This window comes from Squalius cephalus (genome assembly GCF_949319135.1).
Source record: "Squalius cephalus genome assembly, chromosome: 12".
In the NCBI taxonomy this organism is placed as follows: Eukaryota; Metazoa; Chordata; class Actinopteri; order Cypriniformes; family Leuciscidae; genus Squalius; species Squalius cephalus.
In genome coordinates this window covers 5,412,711-5,438,365 of record NC_137133.1, presented here as the reverse complement: position 1 = coordinate 5,438,365, position 25,655 = coordinate 5,412,711, and the positions used below count along the sequence as shown (strand labels likewise).

Below are 25,655 nucleotides of genomic sequence, written 5' to 3'. Positions count from 1 at the left end.
AGCATCTCCACCTATTGCATTTAATGCACAAAAGGCTTGAGACAAAGACTTCTTTCCAATTATTTGACCTGTCGCTCAAATCCATATTGACTAAGACTAAGACTTAGTTAGACGGAGGTGTGTGTCCATGTCTGATGTGTCCTTAGACGCCCCAGTGTGTGTGAGGTTCACTTGTTTCCATGCATTCTGCCTCATCTAATTCTCTGAAGTCTGTGCATTAGAGAAACAGAGAGCTTTGTGTACTTTGGCAGGTCATCACAATGGAACATCTTCAGCTGATGAGGTGCCATGAGACTGGTGCTCAAACTGAAGCTTTTCTTCAGTAATGGCTCCCCTCAGACAGCTGCTGTACACGGGGTCCACAGGCACATGGACATGTTTATGCATTTGACAGATGTTTTTAAACATGCATTCCAAGTATGCATTTTTATTAGTATGTGTGGTCCCAGGGAGTGTGAGGTCAGTAAGATTTTTTTAAAGAAATTGATACTTTTATTCAACAAGGATGCATTCAAAAGTGGGAGTAAATACATTGAAAATGTTTCAAAAGATTTCTATTTCAAATAAATGCTGTTCATTTGAACTTTCTATTCATCAAAGAAAACTGAAAAATGTATCATTTTCAAATATAATCATCAAAGAATTCATCAAAGATTATGGTTTCCTCAAAAATATTAAGCGGCACGACAGTTTTAGCGTGTAATAATAAAACATTTTTCTTGAGCACCAAATCAGCATATTAGAATGATTTCTGAAGGATCATGTGACACTGAAGACTGGAGTAATGATGCTGAAAATTCAGCTTTGCATCTCAGCAATAGAAAACATTTATTTTCAATTTTAATAATATTTTATTACTGTTTTTACTGTATTTATTTGACCAAATATGCAGCCGTGTTTGAGCATAAGAGACTTCTTTCAAAAGTATTAAAACGTCTTACTGACCTGAAACTTTATCATGTTTTATACGAGTATATCATTTTAAACGGAGAGAAACGGGCTATTCCCTTTTAATAGTATTGAAACAGAAAGGCACAAATAAATTTCAGTCAGCCCTTAAATCTCCCCATAAAACAGACAGAATTACGGCTCTCACCATGTCTGAACAAAACTGCCTTAGTGTCCACACAAACGGCTCTAACGGATCTAACTCCTCAGAGGGAAACTCGCTGAAAAGACTTTGTGTGAGGGGGACACATTAACAGCTACCCGCCTGGTGTCCTGTAAAAAAGCAACTTGCTGGCCATTGCACGCCTGTTTGTGTTTAGAAAACAGACTGTTGTTGGTCTTATTTATAGCCAGCCAGGGTGGTTATTCTCTTTTAGACAAGAAAACAGACACAGGGGCCAAATATAACTGTTCCTGCGGTGTAGGAAGCTGATTGGACATTAGTGAAAGCAAACATAAATAAATGAAAAATTCACACAATAGTAGGACTACATTTGGTTTATTATTAGTAATCATTGGAATCATTTTATTTTTTCCGATAAAATCATTTCCTCTATCCCAGTTTAATATTATACGCAGATACAACTGTACGCAAGTTGTTTTCTGGTAGTAAAATGTAATTATGTATTTATTAAATCTGGTTAATGATTATAATTTTTCTTCTTACACTTTTTATGATCATTTTATATGAACATTCATATAAGGTCTTTCCTCAGAGAGACTCTTGTGAAGCTCGGGGGAGAAAATTGCGCTTTTACCTAATTCCTATAGGAGCTTCTCAGGAGTTTCCCCACACTAACTAGTGATCTGAATACATTTTCTGTGATTTTTAATTCATAAAGAAGCCGACTCATTACTCGCAACAGCTAATGCTTTCCCCTCCTTTCTGATCTTCCCCCCTTTGGATTTAGTTTTATTGCATCTCTCTTTCATGCTCAGCTTTTCTGTGTTCTCACCAAGGTGTGGCTTTCTGAACGACTCCACTTCAAAGGGAATCATTTTTCTTTTCTTTGTGCATCTCTGTTTTTTCTCCCTCCTTTTTTGTCAGAACTTTATTCAGCTCATCAGTTCGGATGGCGTTTGTTGTCTGTTGAAGGTTCTCCTCCCTCAGTTAGCTTGTACGTTATGTGTGCTTTATAACCATTAGACGTCCATAATAAGTTCGTTCTCGTTGACGATACAATAGCAGGGAATGCCTTCACTGAGAGGCCCAAGCCTATTATTCAACACAATGCTTGACCTTTTATACACACACACATACTCTCTTGCAGACACGCTACGGCCAGACATGGCTTGAGTCTCCTTTTCAGGACACAACACAATACATCGCTACTCCTGCATGAACACGACTGGCTTGAGGAAACTTCTCGCGGGATCGGTGGAGTGTCAAACGCTCGAGTGCTCTGTCTGGATGTTTTCTGACCATCCCTCTGTTAACAAGCCTTATCTGCAAATCAAACTAAATGCTAATAAGCCCAGGCCTGATTTCAAACGCTTTCCAACCCTGCAGCCTTTTATTGCCCTTCTTTCAGAACCAAGTAGGCGATGTTTGTTTTTATGCAGATTTCTCTTGTCTCGTGTGTGGCAGTAGACGGTTGATAAGTGTTTTACTGCTACTGCGTCTCATAGTGAGGGATTGAGTGATTTGTTATGGGTAAATACAAAGTGTTTGGGGTCTGAAGAAAAAGCAGAATTAGAGTGTGTGTGTGTGTGTGTGCGCATGTTTTGCATTAACAAAAGATTCCTCTTGACTCATGTTGATGACCACATCAGCTCCAGGCTTCCACTGTGACTTCTGAATTTTATTTATTTATTTATCCACTGCTCAAACAACCGTCACTTCTTGCACGCTCACAACGTGCTTACAGAATCTTTTTTTGGATGAGAATCCCTTTAATGAACATTACAATTATTCTAGAGAACAGATATACACAAGACTTCTAGCAAATATGGTCGTCAGTGTCGTGATCTGAGCGTGTGCATCTCACCGTGTGTAGTTTCTCTTGCTTTCTTTCTATAGCGGCCCAGTGATTGCTGAAGTTGCAGGTCAGTCATTAAAACAAGTTAGAAATGAGAGAAATGAATGTGTATAACTGTTAGTCTCTTGAGAGTTGTTTGATTGTGTGTCAAAGGGGTGTGTGGGTAAGCGGCCCTATGTCATTAAGACTGACCTTGAAGAGAAGAAAACAATCTTTCTAGCTAACCTGCAATTATATATGGATTTATGTGCATGTGCTCTTCTGCTTAATCTCTACCTTCTCTGAAATCCTGATGCTGCAGTGTGTCATTAATTCTATTTTCCTCCTTAAAGTGCAAAGGATTAGTTATCTTGCCATGACACTTATTTGTGGATCAAATAAGGTTTCATAGCTTGCAAAAACAGAAGACCCCAACTTTCTCTCTTTGTTCTAAACTGCAGATTGAAAATGCAGAATATTTGTATTAGTTGTAGCCGAGTGACAGCTGTGTTTGTGTTCAGAATGTAAGAGCTGACCTCAGTAAACTGAACAAACACTCTGAACAGGTTCAGTGCTGGCATGAGGTCTCCTCGTACCTGCCACACACTCTCTGTTTCTCTTTTGCTAAGATAAATCAGACAAATGCTTTTAAGATCAGACCAACAAGCCCACAGGACAGGGTTTAGGGGGAAAGAAGAGGAAAAATCAATCGGGATTACGGTAATAAGCACCAAAAGCAATGGCAGGAGAGTGAATGAGAAATGGGGGAGGATAGAAGTTTTTGAGAGGACAGAGAAATAGAGAGAAGGGCAAGATAAGAGATGAACAGTGTTACGCATTAGTAACGCAAGTTATGTAATCTGATTACTTTTTTCTAGTAACAAGCTAAAGTAATGTATTGCTTTTAAATTTACAACAAAATATCCAAATTACTTTTTCAAACAAGTAACGCAAGTTACTTTGTTTTTCCCGTTTATTGACTTTCACCTCTCCTGTCCCCATGTTTGGAGAAATTGGGAGTAAGTTGCAGTGGCGTTGAACATGACGGTTATTGTAGTTCTAGACTAAATGTGAAAAAGCTTTATTTATCTCACTTGCACAAAAACAGATTCAGTATTCCTTAAAATGAATCAAATCAAAATGCAAAATCAGGATATTATACAATCCTTCGTAATTGAATATGTTAAACAACACCAATATACTTTATGTATTTAATCTCACTTTATAAACCAATGTCTTTGCTGCCGACCTTTGATGATCTAATTCAACCATACCAATAAGCAAGTGTTTTCTAAAACATAAATTTGCATTTCCTTCAGACTGAGACTTCATTTCACTTTTGGTGTGAAAGGGCCATTTGCCAAAAATATAACTTTTTTATTTATTTATTTCTATAAAAAAAGAAAAAAGCAAGCTCAGCCCAAGTGAGAAAAAGTAATGTAACATTAATTTCAATAAAAGTAACAAAATAACGCAATTAGTTACTTTTTTAGGAAGTAATGCAATATTGTAACACATTACTTTTAAAAGTAACTTTCCCCAACACTGGAGATGAGTATTAAAATAAATTATATTCTAAAGTCGTCTTTTTTAGATTCAAAATAAGTTGAATTGATATTAATATGAATGCCATTAATCAAGTCAGATATTTGATTAGTGACCTAAAATAGTACTGAATCCTGAATGCTTCTTATTTTGTAACATTACTTTTGTTTTAAATTAATCAAAATCTTAAAACTTTTGAATTATGCCCAGGTTTAAATAAGATTATTATTATTTTTTAAGTTGAATTGAAAAATTAATATAAATGTTGTCATGGGCTATGTTCCATTCAGCTTAAACACTCCCAAGAAACTCCAGGACACAGTTGATTCATTTCCATGAAGTTTACTGGGAATTTTGTGAAACTGCAATACAGTACAATGAGATGTCTATATTATTAATCAAACTCAAATACACAATAACAGTGTAAGTAGCACCACTTAGCTAACATAGCAGTGTAGCCTATATGATAAACACAATCAAGCTAGTAGAAACAACCAGCAGCAATAAACAAACTAATTTAACCGTCTCAATAATCTTACTAACTTAAAAGTAAGCAGTAACCAAATATTACACGATGAGAAATACTTACAGACGTTGCCTTAGCAAAAAGGAAGAAGGAAAAGCGATCGACTCAGAACGACTGATAGAGCTCACACATTCCTGTAGCTGATTACCGCATGGCAATTTTACTTCCTATTTCCCAACATGCACTAGTACTAAGTTACTATGGTTACAAGATAAACAAACCACACTGAACTGCTGAAACAAACACATTTTCAAGCGGCATGACACTCCCCGCTTGGGGTCTTTAAAGAGCCCACATTAATTAACAGAATCAGTCTTTGGAGAGAGAAGCAGAACCACTTCTTTAATGGGCCGAGAAAAAGCCTTTCTGGTTCCATCCTTGACGACTTCCACTTGAACCTTCCGGACCAGTCCATCTTCTCCTGGAAAGGTTTTTGTGATGATGCCCGTAGGCCATTGATTTCTCTTTGCCTGATTGTCTTTCAAGAGAACTATGTCTCCTTCCTGGAGGTTCTGCCTTTTTCCTTGCCATTTGTGCCGAAGCTGCAATGTTTTGAGGTATTCATGTTTCCACCTGTTCCAAAACATGTCTGCTAGGCCCTGAACCCGCTTCCATTCCTCTCTGATGAGATGCGCTTCCTCAAAGCTTCCTGACGGAGGAGGAGGAGCAGATCCTGTCTTGAGAGTCAGGAGCATTGCTGGGGTGAGGATGACAGGCGATTCCGGATCCGATGATACTGGGATGAGCGGTCTAGCATTCATGATTGCAGCTACCTCAGCCATAAGTGTGGTCAGAACTTCATGTGTAAGGTGAGACCTCCTCTGCTCAAGCAGCATGCAGTCCAAAATACGGCGGGCAATGCCAATCATGCGTTCCCAGGCGCCACCCATATGAGACGCGTGGGGCGGGTTGAATACCCAGGTGCAGCTCTGTGTGTCCAGGTACTCTTCCACACTGTTGAAGCCTGGATTAGTCTTGTCCATCTCCAGCTCACGAGAGGCGCCGACGAAGTTAGTTCCGCAGTCAGAGCGAATCTGCTTTGCAGGGCCCCTGACTGCAAAGAACCTCCTCAAGGCATTGATAAAGCTGCTGGTACTCATTGCTTCAATTACCTCGATGTGAACTGCCCTTGAGCACATGCATGAGAACATCACAGCCCATCGTTTAGAGTTGGAGACTCCTCCTCTTGTGCGGCGTGAGACAATGTCCCATGGTCCAAAGACGTCGACACCTACGTAGGTGAAAGGAGGTGCTACTTGTAGCCGTTCTGCCGGCAGAGCTGCCATCTGCTGATGTTCGGTCTTCCCCCTCAGCCTTCTACAAGTGACACATCTGTGAAGCAGACTGCTGATGCAGCGTTTAGCTCCTACCAGCCAGAACCCTGCCGCTCGAATGGCACCTTCGGTCAGATGTCTTCCTTGGTGTTTCACTGCTTCATGATAGTGAGACACAAGCAGGGTTGCGAGATGATGTCGGCCAGGAATGATGATGGGATGAGCCTCGTCCGTGCTCATATCTGACTTTCCAATCCGACCTCCCACTCTAAGAAGTTGATCGTGGTCCATGATGGGGTGCAATTTCCACAGGCTGCTGGAAGATGGGATGTTGGATCCTGAGTTGATACACTTAAGTTCCTCTGCATAGCACTCATTCTGGACACTCTTCACAATGCACACTTTGGCCCTTAGCAACTCTTCCTCTGTAGAGCGACAGATGTGCCAGCCCTGACATTCATTCTGGGTGGAGTGGGCAAAGGAACGAGCCACGTGGATGAGGTGCGCTATGGCCGTGAGGAGAGTGCTGAACTTGGAGAAGCGTTCAAAGCGTTGTGGGTGCACCACATCTCTGGTAACATGTGTGAGACTTGTCACCACCTGAGGACGCACTTCAGAGTCAGTGTCAGGGTCAATAAGGTTATAAGTCTCTTGAAGCTCAGGTGAATACGAAGATGCATCATGGAGAAAGGCTGGTCCTTTGAGCCAAGTTGTGCTGCTAAGCAAAGCTGGTGTCACAGTTCTTGACCCAATGTCAGCTGGGTTGAGGTGCGTTGGGACGTACTTCCACTGACCAGAACAAGGTGATTGATGGATTCGTTGGATCCTGTTGTGTACATAGACATAGAATCTCCTTGTCTGGTTCTGGATGTACCCTAATACAACCTTGCTATCTGTGTAGTAGGTGATGTTGTCGAATGTTGTGTCCATCTCTGTGACTACCATCTCGGCGATCTCAATGGCGAGTACAGCCGCACAGAGCTCAAGTCTAGGGATAGTTAAACCAGGTTGGGGGGCCAACTTTGCCTTCCCGAAGACGAAGCCAATCTCAGTCTGTTCTTGGTGGCTTGTCACCTTTATGTAGGCAACGGCTGCTATAGCCTTGACTGATGCGTCTGCAAAGACACAAAGCTCTCTTCTTAGCGCACCTGCGGTGGAGAAGGACGTATAAGGTCGTGGTATCTGGAGCCCCTCTAGATCTTGGAGTGACTGTTTCCATCTAGTCCACTCAATCTCCATGTCTTTGGGAAGAGGTGAGTCCCAGTCCTCTGATTGCGTGGTGAGTTCCCTGAGTATCAGTCTTCCATGAACCGTGATGGGTGCAAGGAACCCTAGAGGATCGTAGAGGCTGTTCACGGTTGAGAGTACCCCTCTGCGAGTGAATGGCTTCTGATCATCTTTGATTTGAAACATGAAGGTGTCTGTGCGCATGTTCCAGAACAATCCAAGGCTACGTTGAATGGGCAGATCATCAACAAAGAGATCTAGGTTGTTGACGTCCTTGGTGCGATCTTCGGTTGGAAATGCTTCGATGACTGCCAGTCGATTTGAAGCAATTTTGTGCAGCCTGAGGTTAGAAGCTGCAAGCATCTTCTGTGCTCGCCCGAGGACGCTGATGGCCTCTTCCTCTGTGCCGAAGGACTTTAAAGCGTCGTCAACGTAGAACTCGCGGTCGATGAATCTTCTTGCATCACTGCCATAGTCGGCTTCTGCTTCCTTAGCTGCCCGTCGCAGACCATACACTGCAACGGCAGGCGAGGGACTGTTCCCAAAGAGGTGAACTCGCATTCTATAGTCCACTATGTCGGAGGTAGGGTCGTTGTTTCTATACCACAGGAAGCGGAGAAAATCGCGGTGGTCCTCCTTAACGACAAAGCAGTGGAACATGTGCTCGATGTCGGCGGTGATCGCCACCTGTTCCTTCCTGAACCTCATAAGAACACCTAGAAGGCTATTATTAAGGTCGGGCCCAGTGAGCAAAACATCGTTGAGTGACACTCCTTCACATGACGCGCTGCTGTCGAAAACCACACGGATTTTATCTGGCTTCCTAGGATGGTACACACCGAACAGGGGCAGGTACCAGCACTCTTGTCCAGGCTGCACTGGCGGGGCAACTTCTGCATGTGCCTTCTTAAGCATCCTCTCCATAAACTCTAGGAAATCGGCTTTCATCTGTGGTCGTTTTTCCAATGAGCGCCGGAGTGAGACAAGACGGTCGAAAGCCTGTTTCCTGTTGTTAGGCAGCCGCTGTCTTGGCGACCGGAAGGGTAAAGGTGCAACCCAACTTTTGGAGCTGTCCTGATAGCACTCAGCTTCCATTATCTTCAGAAACTCTAGATCCTCCATGGATGGAGCGAGTCTGTGGTCGTCGGGAGTACGAGCGAAGACAGTCTGCCCCAGGCAGTCTCCACTGAGCATCATTAAGCCACAGGTGGAGGTTGGTGCAGGATGATGCTGAGTTTTAGGCACTTGACCAAATACCTCTTTCACTCTGATCTGGTTGTTGCATGGCTGAAGATAACTCGTACGACCGTTCTCTAAGATGGCTGTTTTGTAACTCCTCACTTCAAGTGGTCTGTGGGCACCTCCAAGACACACATCGCCGACGACAACCCATCCTAGGTCAAGCCTTTGAGCAAACGGTGCATCTCCTGGGCCACTTATCTGTTCTCGGACCTTGTGTGCCTGTAAGATGTCTCTACCCAGTAAGAGGAGTATTTTGGCGTCTGGATCCAGAGGCGGAATCTTGTCGGCGATGCGCTTCAGGTGGGCATGATGGTAGGCTGCTTCCGGCGTAGGAATCTCGGAGCGAACGTTAGGGATTTGGTTGCACTCGAGGAGTGTAGGCAGAGGAATGCTCAATTTCTTGTCCACCGGCTCCACAGTGTATCCGCTGGCTCTCCTCCCCGCTGTCTCTGAACGCCCCGCACAGGTCTTGAGAGTATATGAGTAGGAGCTTCCGGAGATCTTAAAAACCTCGAAGAACTCCGACCGCGCCAGGGAGCGATTGCTCTGCTCGTCCAGTATGGCGTACATTCTCTTGGACTCCTCCCTGCATCCATTTGGGAACACGCTGACGAGACAGATCTTAGCACATGCTCTGGCACTCAATCCTTCACCACATACTTGAGTGCACGTCGACTTGACCTCCTGGATGTCTGCTCTGTCCTCCTCGCCGCCGTCCTCTGAAGTGGAAGGGGACGACTTAGATTTCCAGGTAGGTGGGCAGGGGTGGAGCGCTGTCACATGAGCAGTGCTCTCACACTCTGTACATTTTAACTCAGCAGTGCAGTTCTTTGCAAGATGCTCTGTGGAGGAGCAACAGCGAAAGCAGATGTAATGTTCTTTCAAAAGCTGTTTGCGATCGTTTATGCTCTTCTCACGGAAGCCTCTGCATTTCCTCAGAGGGTGGGGCTTTTTATGCAAAGGGCAGTATTTATTTGGATCAATTCGTTCCATACTTTCTCTGCACTCGGCCTTAGCAGTTCCTGAGACCTGCGTCTTGTGAACATAAACCGATGTCTTTATGGGCCTCTCCCATTTACTCTTTCTCTCTGCTGGAGCTTGCGTGAAGAGGTTAAAGCTTGGATCAGTGCGAGCCCTTGCCTCCATGGCGATGAAGTTTACAAACACGGAGAAGGGTGGGAAGCTAACGAAATGTTCCTGTTTGTATCTGGTACCAAAGTAAAGCCACTTTTCTTGCATGTTGTATGGGAGTTTCTCAATGATAGGCTTAATTCCTCTGGAGGTATCCAAGTATGACAAGCCTGCAAGGTAGCCATCTTCCTTGGCAGCTTGTAGCTCTGACAACAGGTCGGCTAGATCCCTGAGTCTCTGTGGATCCTTTGTTGTGACTTTTGGAAAGTTTTCTAGTTTGTTGAACAGAGCCTGCTCGACGGCCTCTGGCGAGCCATATATTTCGTCGAGGCGCCCCCATGCCATGTTCAGTCCAATCGCTGGATCCTTAATGTTGACTGTTTTTATCCTTCTTACTTGTTCTGCTGACTCTTTTCCCAGATACTTGGTGAGGAGGTCGAGTTCTCCTGCAGCAGACAAGTCTAGATCGGCGATAGCGTTCAGGAACGATGTTTTCCAGGCCCAATAGTTCATTGGCTGGTCATCATATGTGGTGATGCCTGAAGTCACCAGGCGGCTGCGAGCAAGGTATTTGATGAGGTCTCCAGTGGACGTAGAATGGTCATAGCTACCTCCATAAGGCGTCCTGTGAGCAGGCAGGTGTGCAGGAGATGAGGAATCCTTCTTGATGTTCTGTTGCGGAAGATTCCCACCAAGCTGAGGAGCTGGAGAGGAGTTGAGAGGCTGCTTGAAGCTTTGTTGTGGCAGTGCCCCACTGGTCTGAGGAACTTGGTGTGGCATAATGTCAGCGGAAGCAGCAGCTTGGGTTTGACTTGCATTGAGTGGGTGGTGTGTTGAAGGGATAACATTGATTGGTTGGTGTGGAGGATGAAGCGTTGGCGAAGCATAGTCACTCCCTCTTCTGACAGATAGACCCCTGCTGCATAGGCTGGCTTGTGTCGACACATAGGCGGCGACGAGCTGGTCTTTGACCGATTGGGGGACTGGGCTGTTAGCCTTACTGCATACTTCAAAGCCCATATCTTGTAAACCAGCCACGAGAGCATTTGCCTCTGCAATGGCAGCATCCTTTTCTTTTTCGTCATTTAATGCATCAAGATTAGCTTGAACTCGTGCCTGCTCCACTTTAAGTTCAATTTCCTTTAGCGCATGTACCGCTCTAGCTTGCGCTGCTTCGGCCTTTGCCTTTGCCATGGCGACGGCCATGCTTATCTTCGAGCTGGACGATGTACCAGATGAGCGACTGCTTCTTGAGCGCACAGTCTCAGTCTGGTTATCTCCATTTCCTTTTTTATTGTTGCTACGTTGTGACATTGTGACTCACCGCGTTTTCAATATCAGGAGAAGGAAGCTAGTATGTAGCTGACAGGGAGCTGTAGCGTTAGCCGCTTATCTCTTGGTATTGAGTTGCTCTGTAGGATGGCAATCCTTGTGTCCCTCATTAGCTGTGATGCCGTCTTTTCACTGTCATGGGCTATGTTCCATTCAGCTTAAACACTCCCAAGAAACTCCAGGACACAGTTGATTCATTTCCATGAAGTTTACTGGGAATTTTGTGAAACTGCAATACAGTACAATGAGATGTCTATATTATTAATCAAACTCAAATACACAATAACAGTGTAAGTAGCACCACTTAGCTAACATAGCAGTGTAGCCTATATGATAAACACAATCAAGCTAGTAGAAACAACCAGCAGCAATAAACAAACTAATTTAACCGTCTCAATAATCTTACTAACTTAAAAGTAAGCAGTAACCAAATATTACACGATGAGAAATACTTACAGACGTTGCCTTAGCAAAAAGGAAGAAGGAAAAGCGATCGACTCAGAACGACTGATAGAGCTCACACATTCCTGTAGCTGATTACCGCATGGCAATTTTACTTCCTATTTCCCAACATGCACTAGTACTAAGTTACTATGGTTACAAGATAAACAAACCACACTGAACTGCTGAAACAAACACATTTTCAAGCGGCATGACAAATGTCACAAATTTGCATATTTGATTAGTAGCCTAAAATAGTGCTGAATCCTGAATGCTAATTTATTTTATAGCATTATTTTTGTTTTAATTTTTTCAAAATTTGAAAACTTTTGGTTTATGTTGAGGTTAAAATAAATAAAAGATTTTCCATGTGCTCTCACACTTTTTGACCTTTCTGTAAGATGGTTCATTTTGAGTTTTCTCCTGATGATGATTTTCACCTTTCACAATTGCAGGAAATAGTTTGAAAAAGCATACTTGTGTGTGCGTGTGAAGAGGGAGGGATATGACAACTGCTCCATTACACATACACACACATAATGTGGGTCTGTCGGATACAGAGAGCCCAGACCAAGTGTGAAAAGTGTGAGAGATTCGAGCACTCTGATTGGCTGTTCAACTTCACCCCAGAATCTCATGAATAGATTTCTGACACTTAGCGAACATGCCTCACATCTTAATGCGGGAAACAAACTTTTGTGCATTTGCCATACATTTGCCATTTCTGTTCAAGTGACTAGCCATGAGGTATGTCACACTGTACGCACACATAAACACTTAGACAGTCTGCAATGACTGTAATCCGGCAGTGACAGACCGAGATGTTGAGCCGTCTGTGGAGTGAGACCAGAACAATAGCGTGTTAATTACTGCAGCCGGCGTGAGCTACATAATCCTGATACTGTACGCGTGCCAGACAGCATGGAAACAGCGAGTCTGGAATACACACAAATGCACGTGCGGAGAGAATAGGCTCGAGAGGAAGAGGCTGGATATGCAGAGAAAAGCCTTACTGTGTGAATTTGGCAGTGAGTAAAAGAGAGCAGCACACACTTGTTTCCTCTTTTAGATTCACTTGTTACACATTAAAAAAAAAACATTTTAACCAGCAAATATAAGCAAGTAAAGATCAGGAATGGCCTAGAAGTGTGAGTTTGGCTTGTTGTGGGTGTGATTGGGATATTTTAGGGGGGAGGGGTGTTCAATGCATTACCTCCTCTAGTTCAGTAATCATTTGCAACTCCATTCAGGTCCAAATTCACCCACCCTTCATCCCCCTTCCATTCAGATCCCTCTGCACCCCCTCATAATGAAAAGAAACAGGGTCATGGTGTGTGTGTGTGTGTGTGTGTGTGTGTGTGTGTGTGTGTGTGTGTGTGTGTGTGTGTGTGTGTGTGTGTGTGCATGTAGACAATGAGGCAGATTGTGTGTGTGATCTATATTCCAGTGGTCTAGATTCAGTGGCTGTGTGCTAACACGGCTTATCAGTGGGAGACCCGTTCCTTCTGTCCTCCAGCGAAGACCGAGACGGATGCGCACATATGTGAATGACGAAAGAATGAACACACACATGCCTGGTTACAACATGAAATCAAAGCATCAGGGTCCGAAGTGAGAGTTTTATTGCTCAGAGGTTCTTCTTTCACTTAACTAAGTTCTTATTTATTCTTAAAATATCAGATGATTCTGCTAAAATGTCTTAAGAGATATTAAAATGAACATATTTGTTGACAGGGCCACCATTGGGGGACTATATATCTATATATTGAATATTTAATATTATTCAGCTATTCGGAATATTTAATATTACACAGCTATAAAAGTGACAATAAAGACTTATATTTACATTTTTGCAGAGAATACTATTATACTAAACTTCTGTTTCTAAAAAAAATATTTTCAACATTCATAATAAGAAATTTTCATGATGATAAGAACTTTTTTGATCACCAAATCAGCATATTAGAATTTCTGAAGGATCATGTGACACTGAAGATTGGAGTAATGATGCTGAAAATTCAGCTTTGCCATCACAGGACTAAATGACAATAAAAAATAAATAAAATAAACTGTATTCTTTTTTTATCAAATTAATCTAGACTTGGTGAGCATAAGAGGACAGGTTCTGGAGGGGTCTTTTTCTCAGGAGAAACATCTGAGCAAAAGCCTCTGTTTTAACTCATTGCCTTCTAGAAGAAACAGTGATACTACAGGGATTGCATTTGTAATTTTTCTTTCCTTTCCTGTTTGCTCGTGTATTAAAGTAGTAACAAAAATGTTCTGATCTTGGCAAATCTGAGCACATTTTGAGACGCTATTGAGAAATCATCTTTGACTCTAGAGGAGAAGCGTATAAACATTCAAGCATCTTTTTCATAGAAGAAAAATCAGAAATTTTAACGAAAGTCTCAATTTCAGCTTGTCGTGGCATAGGAGAAACAGTTGCGAGATTAAAGATATCTCATTTGTGATTCTTGTATTAGAGCAGAAGCCGGGCGGATGCCTCGGATGAACTGATCATATTGGAGAGCTCCTTGGTAACCGAAGCACAGATGAACAGAGGGGCATATACTACACCCCTCTCTCCAAGCCCCAGGGAGTGTGTGTGTGTGTGTGTGTAGGGGAGGAGGAGGTGTTTCCCAGGGTTGGGTTGAGGGTGTGTGTGTGTGTATGAGTAGGAGGGGCTCATTGTTGAGGCGATAAGCGTTGATCAAATGGGGAGAGGCACATACTGACTTGTTGGCAAAAGGACACCAGCTTGTCGACACACACCAGTCGTCCAGCGCTCCCGTGTACTGGGAGGCCGTCACAGTTCTACACAGGGTCCACCTGCCTCACACACTCTGGAATAATGGTGTTCATCGGGACTTCACTCAAGTCAGTCATTAAATACTTCAAACGGAAGGGTAAGAACTCTTTGGCCGTATTTGTCCAGTGCTGATGGAGATCAGACGGGTTTCTAGTTAGTTTTCTGAACTTGTTTAAATAGCATTGTGTTTTGTTAATCTCTCAGTTTGTGGTTTCTTTTAATTTGAAGGGATTTCATTGAATGTGCCAGGTCTTTGATTGTCAGGTGTGTAAGTTCAGAGTTCATATAGAGCTGTAAATCTGTATTTCAACATGGACTGATGAGTCATTTCCTGTACACTTAATAGAAAACCTAAAACAAACCTGTTAACACCTTGATGACCAGAGAGTGACCAATGACCATGTATGAACAATAGTGCTTGTGTGCATCTTTTATATTTTATACCTACACTATTTTCAAATATTTATGTTAGACATGTGCAGTATATTAGTACTATATCAGTTATCAGCCAATAATAGTTTCGTTTTTTTATAGTTTAAAAAAATTCTATTTAATGTGCATTCTCAATTCCCTCCTATTTTTACATCTCGTTTTCACTAAGTTCATCTTTAATAACACTTATCTTTTATAACATTGTTAATTGATGTAATTTAAAAAAGTAATTTAACAGATCTCAAAATATTGAATTGAATATTATTTTTTAAATTTGTTTTAGATAAAATAGTATAGAATTTTAAGAAATACTATGTAATATTACAAATTAAGAAAAATAGAAAAGCATATTACAACTTTATGATATTACATATTTTAAGAATATTGTAATTATAATATATTTTTATTTCTTAACTCTATTAATCAGAATTTATTATCAGCTCTTTTGAATAATGGTTGTATACAATTTGCACTTGAACCAGAAACTGGTTGATCTACTATGTAACCTTTAGCTCATTGACATAAAATGCCTTATTAGCTAAATTAAAAGGCAAACCTTAAAAAAAACATTTTTTGTTTGATATCTCAGGAGTACAATTAACAAATTATAATATTATATATTATTATATATTGATAAAATAATAATAAATTAAATTAAATTGTGATTAATTTTTAATTATGATCATTTATCTTTTGAGCTAAAATCTGGTGGATGAGCTCATTTTATTTCAGTGCGACACGTGGTGGTAACTGCAAAGTGTGTGTGTTTTGTGCGGGTATGAGCAGGACCAGAGGGATTATGGGAGTTTTCAGTGGGCTGATTCTGAGTGCTGAGCTCAGGCTGATGTGGAGATTGATGTTGGGCACAATGCAGGTTTTTGTTCCTGCTGCCGCTCTCCTCACTCCCCGAGAGCACACAGACAGGTTTAATGGGTTGGGGACGGGGCTATCTGAGTGCGAGTGTGTGTGTGTGTATTGCCCATTCTAGAATCATCTGATATTTACTGTAGGCACTTCAAAGGGCTTGCTCACTTTTATCTCTCCTACTGAGAGTAGTAAGGTTGTTTAATGCTGTTTGTGCATCTGGTTTTGTCCTCCTGCAAATGGTTCTCTTGATAGAATGAACACATTTGCTTGAGTGCCTTTTTTTGCAGTGATATGTTCAAGAACACTTTTAGAAAACCTTTATTTAGGGTCACTGCACTAATGTTTGCACAGATTCTGTGTTGGTCTGGTTATGTGACAGTGTTGGCTGGTTGGTAGATTATTGACCTGTTTAGTTGTTGCCAATGAAGCCATGATTACATAACATTTAGGTACTAACCCTAGGCAAAAGCACAAATGAAATGAAAACTCGATGCATCAATATTTCCGACTGTGAACACTTTCTAGGGATAAGTCTGTGATTTGTTTTTTGTTCAGAATAACACACAGCTAAATGCCTCTGCACTTTGGAAGCTTGATGTTTGGTGGCTCTCACAGACTTTAAGCAGGTCATTTATGTCCTAAACAGAGAGATTCAGCACTTGATGATCAGTGTCGTTCAGTTTACAAACGGCTGTATTTGAAACGTGTTTTTCTACAGTTCTGAATGCCCTCTGCATCCTCCCATGTGTTTGACTGCTTTGTCCCGCCTGATGTCTACACATTCACAGATGATGCCTTTGAGGAGAAAGCGTCCCTTTGAAGCCCAGCATTGATTTGAACAATAAGTTCAAAGAGCCAGTTATGTGGTTAATAAACAGAGATAAACCTGGAGAAGGAATAAAAGAACATGTTTTCACACTTGGTTTGATTGCCCTGAGATCGAGTCCACCACCTTCCCCCTGTACTTTAGATCCAAACAACTGTATGTTGGCATCATCACTGTCTCTTTATACATATATTTAAGACTTCAGATCTGAAATTTTCTTCTAGAATGATCATTTTTGTCAAGCTTGTATGTTTATGTTCAGTTATTTCACTTTAATGGCAATGAAAATTACCTATTAATTGTCATAAAAGTGAAATTACTGAACTTAAATATACAGGCTTGATAAAAATGCTCATTTTAGAAGAAAATTTCAGATGGCACTTAGAGGCTTTTGCATCTGAAGTCTTCATATTTATATATATATTGAAAGAGAGATTTGTAAATAGAAAAGTTAAAAAAAAATTGGGGGGGGGGGGGGGGTATTTTTGATCGAATAAATGCAGCTTTGTTGTGCATTAGGGACTTTTAATTTTTTTTTTTTTTTTTTACTGACCCCAAACTTTTTTCATGGTAGTGTATTGCACAATATTAATCTATTTATTTATTTATTTTAAATTCAAATTTAAATTCTCGCAAAGGCATTTGGCCTGAGTGATACCTGAAGCTGTGCACAGAAGCCCTTGATAGATTCATTTGCAGTCACACATCATCATGTGTTAGTCTCTCTGAAGAGGGAGTAAGAAATCACTTCTGTATTGAAAGATCTGATGCCTCATGAATGAAGACAAAGGCCTCCCGTGGGCTCCGCTTGTCAAGTCTGGCAGCTCTCACATGATGGGCCATCACGGCCTAATGGCCCAGTGCCACCTGTGGACAGAGCTCCTCGCACCTGTGAGAGAACCCCCACCCCTGCTCCTCTACTTTCCCTTCCTCTCACGTTATAACGACCAGCCTGTTGTTCTCGTTTGTTTGCTTTCGGGACAGCTGGGGGTTCCAGCTCCAGGGGTCTTTCCTTCAACATTCCCCATGGCTCATTTGCACCTCTGCTAGGTAGTTTACTAGTCTTCCTGTTCACTTTGAGTCACTCTTGGTTCCAGTTTTTTGGGGTTCACTAGCCGCGTTTCCATTACAGATTTGCGCAAAGCTTTTGTGATTTTTTCTAAATGTAGACAAAAAACTATTTCGAAATGACGGCGTTTCCATTGACCGATGTTATGCGACTAAAACTTCATTTTTTCCTCTCGCGATAAGTAAAATCATTCCAAAAACCATGGCAACGGATGTTGGTAGGTTTATGTACTAATCCAGCCACTGCACTAGCCATTATTATTAATCGAAGGAGATGTATGTGTGTTTTCAAAGCATTAATGGTAAGGAACGACCCTTATTATACTTGTGAGCGGCACATATGAGGTGTTTCAGGGTGTTTCTCCCTCATATCTGCTTCGAGGTCTTGATTGTTGCATTTATTTGAGGTTTAGAATCCATTATTCCTGTAATTCTTTTGTCTTTTATGAATTTAATAAAGAACTCTGTCTCGTATTCTGTCCAAACACACCGCGTCATCTACGTCAGGTGACCTGCAAATGCGCAAAAACTGTTTCCATTGCAGTTTTGCGAAATATTTCTTTTTCGAATTGCCTGAAAAACCACCTCATGTGAGCGTAAAAACTTTTTGCGATAAATGTGAGTTTTTGCCAAATTGCATTGTTCCATTGGGCGTATTTTCAATGCGCAATTTCAATTTGCGCAATTTGAAGGGTAATGGAAACGCGGCTACTGACTCAGTTAAAAGTGTAGCAGAGTTTAAAACAAAAAAGAGTCCTTTCGGCTCTGTTTTGACTCACGGTGAGTCCACAAATGGACACATTTGGCGGCTATTACTTGCATTTGGCAAAACGTTCAATGAGTTTTGCTAGAATAAACAGCTACATTTAGGTAATTTGAAATGTTTATGGCATATTAATAATTTGAAGTGTCTTTCTTTTTTAGCTGTATCTAATCTGGATGAAGAGAAAAAGTGGACTGTGCACTACACGGCTCCATGGCACCAGCAGGAGAACGTCTTTCTGCCGGGATCCAGACCGGCCTGCGTGGAAGACCTGCACCGCCAGGCCAAAGTTAACTTGAAAACAGCTCTCAGAGGTATGAGAATCACACACACACACCAGAATCAACCTCAAACCTGCTGCAGTTCTCATGAGATCGGCATTGCTATGGGAACAAACACACCGGGCGGGCAGCAGGTGAACGTGCCCATGATGTCACTCGTTGCTGTTGAGTGCACGCTGGACACCTGTGAAACGGCCTGTTAGTGACATCCAGGGGTCGATTTAACAGTACAGCTCAGAGCGGTGCAGATCAAGGTTCAATTAGCAGATTCTCAAACAGTGCAGGTGGCTGATGTGAAGCCTGATTAATTATACAGGCACAGGTGTGTAGGTCATATTACTCTATTAGAGACCTCAAGCCTTCAGATGGCAGAGAGGAAGACTAGAGGACATGAGGACAGGTAGAGCTTTACCATCAAACACTTTTCCCAATGCTGTTTATACTTCCCGCTCACTTATGTCTTTCCTTTCCTGGCAGTCTCTCTTTGGTTTGGAAAAAACTCTTAAACAGGCTTATTCTGCCAAGACAAACAACACTAGGCACATGTAGATCAGAGGAAGTTCACAAGTGTCTTGAATGTTTAATGACAGGTTAAAAAGCGTTTGTAAACCTGCTCGTCTCTATTTAAAGTCTTAGCTGACGGATAAGTGTTGAAGGAAACCGTAAAGGATTAGCAAACAAAATAAATAGTGGTTTTGGAGAATTAGAGGAAGACATTTTAACAGTCTGGCTGTTTTAGTCATTTTAGACTCTTGGTTTGTCTCCTATGTGCATTGCTCTTGTGCAAATATGTGGTTTGATTCCCATCTCTGGCATTTTTAAAGCTGAGGAGTGCAATTCTATTTCAGTTTAATATGCAAAAAAAAATAGCCATCAGTTTAATATGCAGAAACAGCCATTAAGTAAGCCACTCTGATTTCTCCAAAAGTGTAAACACTGGCTCTGTTTGAGCATCTAGTCCAGTCTGACAAAAGAATTTATGAGAATTTTTTTTTTTTTTTTTTACCTTTGGCGGATAAGGGAGTGGTTTGTGAAAACTTTGCAAAACAAGTCAATATTTTTGCAATTCGGTTTGTTTCCGTCAGTGGCACAGAAATTGCACACTTCAGCTATTTAATGGAGTGCATCGCACAGCTGCAGTGAAGTGTCATAAAACAAACATCAGGAAATAATGAAAGCAGATGAGCATTATTTTTTTTGTCAGCAGAGAGACTGCTGGATTCACTTGACTGAATGACTGAAGGGATTGTGGGATGTGTGCCAAGGGGATGGAGCTGCCATCTGCAACAGTTAGCTTAGAAAGTCAGCAAGATGCAGTCTGTCACACACACACACACACACATACAGAGCAGAACAGATCTCAGTCTACTACTCTTTTCTAATCTCTAGTTCTCTCTCATCCAGAATATTTTTGCAAAGGTGCTAAACATAAACTTGAATTGAATTATCTTATTATTAGTTGGATCAGACAATTTACTTTATTCGTAATTTTCATGAAGACCTACAAATGGTCATTTCTCTCTCAACCCACTAGATGGAGCTAAATAAACACTATCTGCTTCTGTACTTCAATCCATGTTTGAAAGTTCCTAAAAACTTTCTTTCGGATTGGTCCTGATGTTTCTGCTCTGTTCCCACAGAATGTGATAAACTGAGGAAAGATGGTTTCCGCAGCTCACAGTACTACTCACAGGGACCCACCTTCTCAGGCTCCTCAAACTCGCAACATGAGGATGAGGACATCGAAGGGGATGACGCTGATAAAAAGGTAGGCCTATTTAACAAAATATCAGAGACCATGTGTAGACCATCGCATTTTTTGTGTGTTGTTCTGATTATTGATGTTGACTTGATATTTTAAACATATTGAATAACATTTAATAATCATCATATAATTATATATCTGCATATTAAATATAATAATAATAATGATTATTATTATTTAACACTTTATATATAGTTTTTTTCCCTATACTCTTTTTCCTATACCGAATTTTTGAAATGTGCTAAAACATTTTTTTTTTTTTTTTTAAGATGAATTCACGTAGTGTAAAGGAATTTTTTTGTTAGTATAGATTTACAATATTTGCCACCATATTGGTTATTGGCCATAAAAATAATGAATAAAAAGAGTGATCTGTTATAAAATCGGATCAGAACGCTGACTGTAGCAGCCTGTGGGATTTGTCTGCCCTCTGCTGGAGAGAGTGTCTGCCTGCAGATGGGCTTCTGGGTACTGAATCAAAGCTTCCCACATGTTCCTCTGTGAAGTTCCCGCCTCAGTTCTTCAGCGTCTCTGTTGCCTTCATTAATATTGTCAGCCATGTGTGGCCCCATTATAAGAGCTGAACCTCAGGAGAATGACACTCGAATGAAACTATTATTCATAATGTGTTAAAATAGTTATTTACTGAGATATTGTGATTTAGAAAGCTGCTGTTTAGCTTATGAGCATTGAAGACAGGTTTGAAAGAAAGGGGATTTTACTGAAGGGATTCAATAGGACAATCATAAATGTTTTTAGCAAGAAATCATGCGGTTTTGTTTATAGCACACCAGTCTTATAGTACACCATACCCTTGCCCTCATTCTCTATCCTTTCTTTATTGCTCCTCATCACACTGCGTTCAGGGGCCCTGGAAAGGTCAGACACAGTAAAAGCAAAGATTCGGGGGTCCTTTTGTCCTCCTGGTGCCCCTGGCCCACCCTAAAGGATCCCATGCCCTTTTAACCTCCTTCACCACCCTAGACCTGCTTTCCCAGCCCACTGGGATGAGGTTAACTCAGGTTACAGTGCTGGACTGGCCTTATACTTCTGTTCCTCTTTCCTATTCTTTTCTTGTTCATTCTTTCTCTTCTTTTTGTTATATCATTAAAAAACAATTTTACCTTTAAGATTCTGGCTGAAGATCATGAAACATAAAATTGTTTGCTGCTTGAACAAGTTTTTGCTGCTTTGTTTTATTTTTTGTTTAAAATTTAAAGGAGAAAAAAAATAATATTCATTAAATTGTTTTATTGGAGCAGGCTAAAGTGACAATATATAACAAAATTCCTGTTGTCAAACGTACCAAGGCAAGTCGGTACTGAAATCTTAAAAATGTGACGATAGCAGCATTTTGAGCGCTGTTGAACGGATTCGTAAACGCCTCTGATTCGGCATTGTGTTCACGCGCTCAACATATATGTCTGTGATTGGCTACAGTGATCAACGGTTCAATCACGTTGTAACATATACATAATACATTTATTTATTCATTTATTATGTGTATGTGTTGTAAATAGACCTGTCCGTGTGCTTAAGTTACAGTTAGCAAACGGGAGTGTTTGAAAGCAGGCGTCTATCAGCAGATATATTGGGGATCCACTGATAGACGCCTGCTTTCAAACGCTCTTGTGTGTATGTGTGTGCGCTCGGTGAAGCGCGTCAACACGATCAGCCAATCACAGACATATATGTTGAGCTCGTGAACACAATGGCCAATCAGAGACATATATGTGCACTCGCGTGCGAATCAAAGTTGTTTAATAGTCCGCTGAACAGCGCTCGAAAAAACAAAATATTCAGAAGAATCACAGTATTGATTTATTTTTGTATTATTATTATTTTTTAGTTTTAATCAAGGCAAGAGTAACACTGGAATATATTTGTTTATGGTTTAATTGGCCGTTTATATAAAGGCCGTAATTATAAAGTTTTAAAGAACTCTGGGGTTACAAAGAAAGAAAAAGGTTTTATTTTCAGAACAAAGAAACTATGCTTAAGTTGTCTTCATTTTTTGTGCAAATCAAGGTAAGCTGTCATTCAAACATTTAATAATAAGAATTGGCCACTTGTAAAATGTGATGTATTCGTCATACTCTTTATTTTACACTGAAAGTCAATCCACTGAAGGCAGGACAGGTAATAAAATGTTTAAACAATACCTCAGGCAGTTGTGAATAGGTTTTTGACTATTGGTAGTGACCTGGATGGATAATTAAATGTAGTGTAGTGGTTTAATTATATTCGGTTTGTTTGGGAGGTTGAGGGAGGCCCAGGTGTTGGATTGAAACTTCAGATGGTCCTCTTGTAACTCTGCGAACGGCATTCCCATTTCAGAATCACAATGCGTGAACAGAGTTTTAACGCCTCGCTGGTTTTCCCCCTCTCTCTGCTCCCTTTCTCTATTCTTATTGTCTCTATTCTAGTTTCTCAGTGTGTTTATGTGTGTGTGGTTTGATGGTCAGTTGCCCGTGAAACCACTCTGTATAGCCTACTCCTGGAGCTCCAATAAGTTGGGGCACACAATCTTTAAACAACCCTTGACTAAAGCTAAAGAGAAATAAGGGGTGTTGCAGCTCTGAGTCTGAATATTAATGTCCTACTAGTTTACTACTACTAAACTTTCTGTTTAATCATCTCTATAAGCCTACTGCAGTCATGAAACTCACTGTATTTTCACATCTTTTCAGTCTACAGCATCTTCAGGAGAGGAAGAGAAAGACTCCTGCCAAATGAGAGCACAAAGTCCCGCACAGGAGGAGGGGGTTGAGGTTGATGGACAAATGTCATGGTCCAAAGCCCCGCCCCTGCCCACTCCAGAAGAGAAGATGAGGCAGCAGGCTAAGGCTGTTCTCACAGATATTGTCCCCATCGATGTCACGGGTAAGAAATATATCCCATCAACTGTCAGTCAAACATGCCAGCACTGTAGAAACGTTTCAAAATGTCACTTTCATGTTGTGTCTCCAATGAGTCCCTATGTTTGTCAGTCTAGAATTCATATTGTTGGTCTGTGTGTTACGTTACATTACTTTCATGTGGATCTTTCATTAAAATCAGTAAAATCTTAGAAATTGTAACTGATTTGTCTGTTCCTAACATTTGAGCACTGCATGCATGATCACTACACACCGCCTGTTCTGGATGCATAACCACATGGATAGATCTAACATGAATGTGTCTGAGTGTATTAACAGTTCTCATATTAACAGTTCTGTCATTTCCTTCTATCTCTTTGACCTTTGAAAGTCATCTGTTTGAGCATTCAGTCTTCCTGCCGATGCATAAATTCAGCTGTGCATCACTATGAACACCTAATCCAAAAGAACAGTCTTTCCTACTAGTCTTCTTCAGACAGAATAAGCTCTCTATGTCCAATCCCTTTAAATAATTCCGAACTTCACTATGACTCAGGAAGAAGCTGTATTATACTATAAAGCACACACAAATACACACCACACACTAATTCAGTCTGTCAGCTCCGTGACTTAGTCAGGCATCTCAGCGTGCTGAGGCTTAGTCAACAGTGCCCAGTCTCTGGGGTTCCCTTGCTTTTGCAGTGCTACAGCACATCTTGCAGCACAAAAGTGCTTTTATATAAAATACTGTTTCTAATGATATAATTCAAACCGAATTTTCCTCTTCATATACTTTGTATAGAGGAAGATCATTGTATTTAGATATAATTCCCCTTAGTGTACAACAGATCAGAGAGTCGTAACCACTATACTGCCAGGCAAAGGCAAACGCAGTATTTGCATATATCAACTGAATGACTTAAATCAGTCATAGCACCCAATATTAAACCTTAATATTGGGTGCTATGACTGATTTAAGTCATTCACCCATCAAGATTTTAATAGCTGTTTCTGGAACTTCTGTATTTTGTAACATATAGCTATATAGCTACTTGCTTTCTTGACACAGACACACTTAAACACAGACCCACTTAAAACATGAATGAGTAAAGATATGAATGCAGTTTTGTTTTTGTCTTTTTTCTAATTTTGGCCTGGTTTTCACATTATTTCGCTTCTGCAGAATGTGTGTGGCTCTGCATGAAAGTTTACTGGTATAGTATCTGTATGTGTGTGTGCTCTGCATGTGTGATGCATGTATGTTACTAACTGGCCCTTTTGCCTGTCTGTCCTCGTCAACTGGTCTCCAGGGGAGACGTTTGACAGGCAGGCCAGCATCCGCCGCTCCCTAATAAACACTGACACTCTGGTCCGCCGGCCCAAGAAGGTTAAGCGAAGAAAGACTATTTCAGGGGTGCCTGACAACGTCCAACAGGAACTAGGTATGGTATGGCTTTGCCAGCTTTCTGTGCTGCTGCTCCTGCCTCACCTGTTTCCATTTAGATGACTCTGTAGTCATCTTCATGTAGTACTGTAGTTGTCATGACCATATAATGTAGTTTGTCATGACCCTGCCTCTCTTTCCCATCTTAATGCATTTTCTGTGCATTGATTTTAGAAGTCTTAGGATCATCCTAATCTGAGCTCTTTGACTTCCCAATTCAAAATAAATTCCAAATTGCTGTCTTATAAGTCTATTTTCAAATCATCCATTGATTTGCTAATCATTACAGAATCTCTCATGCCCTAAATGTGGATTTCTTGCATGCATACTCTCAACGCTCCGTTATATAATCTCAGCATCCAACAGCTGCATCCCGCATTCCATTTCTCACCACTCCCCTGGGTCATGGTCCCTGATTCTATTTAGTTTGCTTCCTGTTAGTGTATGTGAGTGCTCGTATTTGGAGCCATTGTTGGAGATGGCATGCCACATTTTGCTTTGCAGCCAACTGAAGCCACTTCATAATCCCCTATCCAGATTCTTCTGGCAAAACACTTCATATTTTATCAGGAGAGTAATGGAGGGGGAGGGGAGAGTTAAAATAGATGTAGTATAAGTAAAAATAGTGCAGATAGTCCTCGTAGGATTTTTTTTTTCCTGTTAGGCGGAAGTATATCAGCAAATTTCATATAATTTTCAAATACACTAGCATACTGTTAAAATGCCATATCTGTTTGCGCTCATGCCAGATTGTGGGAAGGGCATTCTGTATCAGTCTTTGTATTTGCTATTTGTAGATATGCTTTTAATGAGGCCTTTCTGTTGTTTATACATGCAGGGGTGAGGGCTAACTTCATGCACCAGTGTCCTATCCCTGGCTCTAAAACTTAAGCTGATCTGATAGAAATGCTTTTAAGA

At 41.1% G+C, this 25,655-nt stretch overlaps 2 protein-coding genes across 10 annotated transcripts in view; one reads left to right on the top strand and one right to left on the bottom strand.

The window, feature by feature from the left end:
• nhsl1b (NHS-like 1b) overlaps positions 1-25,655 on the top strand; it is a 112,918-nt gene that overhangs the window by 75,597 nt on the left and 11,666 nt on the right. For 5 of the 9 annotated variants that reach the window (XM_079887286.1, XM_079887287.1, XM_079887288.1 and 2 more), the window contains exons 2-5: positions 18,551-18,703; positions 20,311-20,438; positions 23,126-23,318; positions 24,604-24,735. In XM_079887286.1, the coding sequence (XP_079743412.1) occupies positions 18,551-18,703; positions 20,311-20,438; positions 23,126-23,318; positions 24,604-24,735 (606 nt within the window). Of the gene's footprint in view, positions 1-14,473; positions 14,531-18,550; positions 18,704-19,028; positions 19,071-20,310; positions 20,439-23,125; positions 23,319-24,603; positions 24,736-25,655 lie in introns of those variants that run through there. The other 4 variants (XM_079887294.1, XM_079887291.1, XM_079887292.1 and 1 more) reach the window with 3 other exon arrangements.
• On the bottom strand, positions 4,780-11,730 carry LOC307167936 (uncharacterized protein). The gene is made up of 2 exons (XM_079887285.1): positions 11,640-11,730; positions 4,780-11,412 (listed from the first exon to the last, which is right to left on the bottom strand). Exon 2 carries the CDS (start codon positions 11,163-11,165, stop codon positions 5,274-5,276), a length of 5,892 nt encoding a protein of 1,963 aa, XP_079743411.1. The 5' UTR covers positions 11,166-11,412; positions 11,640-11,730; the 3' UTR covers positions 4,780-5,273.

Bases quoted from the DNA above. Each gene is read 5' to 3' on its own strand.
- LOC307167936 (XM_079887285.1), bottom strand. From the start codon at position 11,165: ATGTCACAACGTAGCAACAATAAAAAAGGAAATGGAGATAACCAGACT.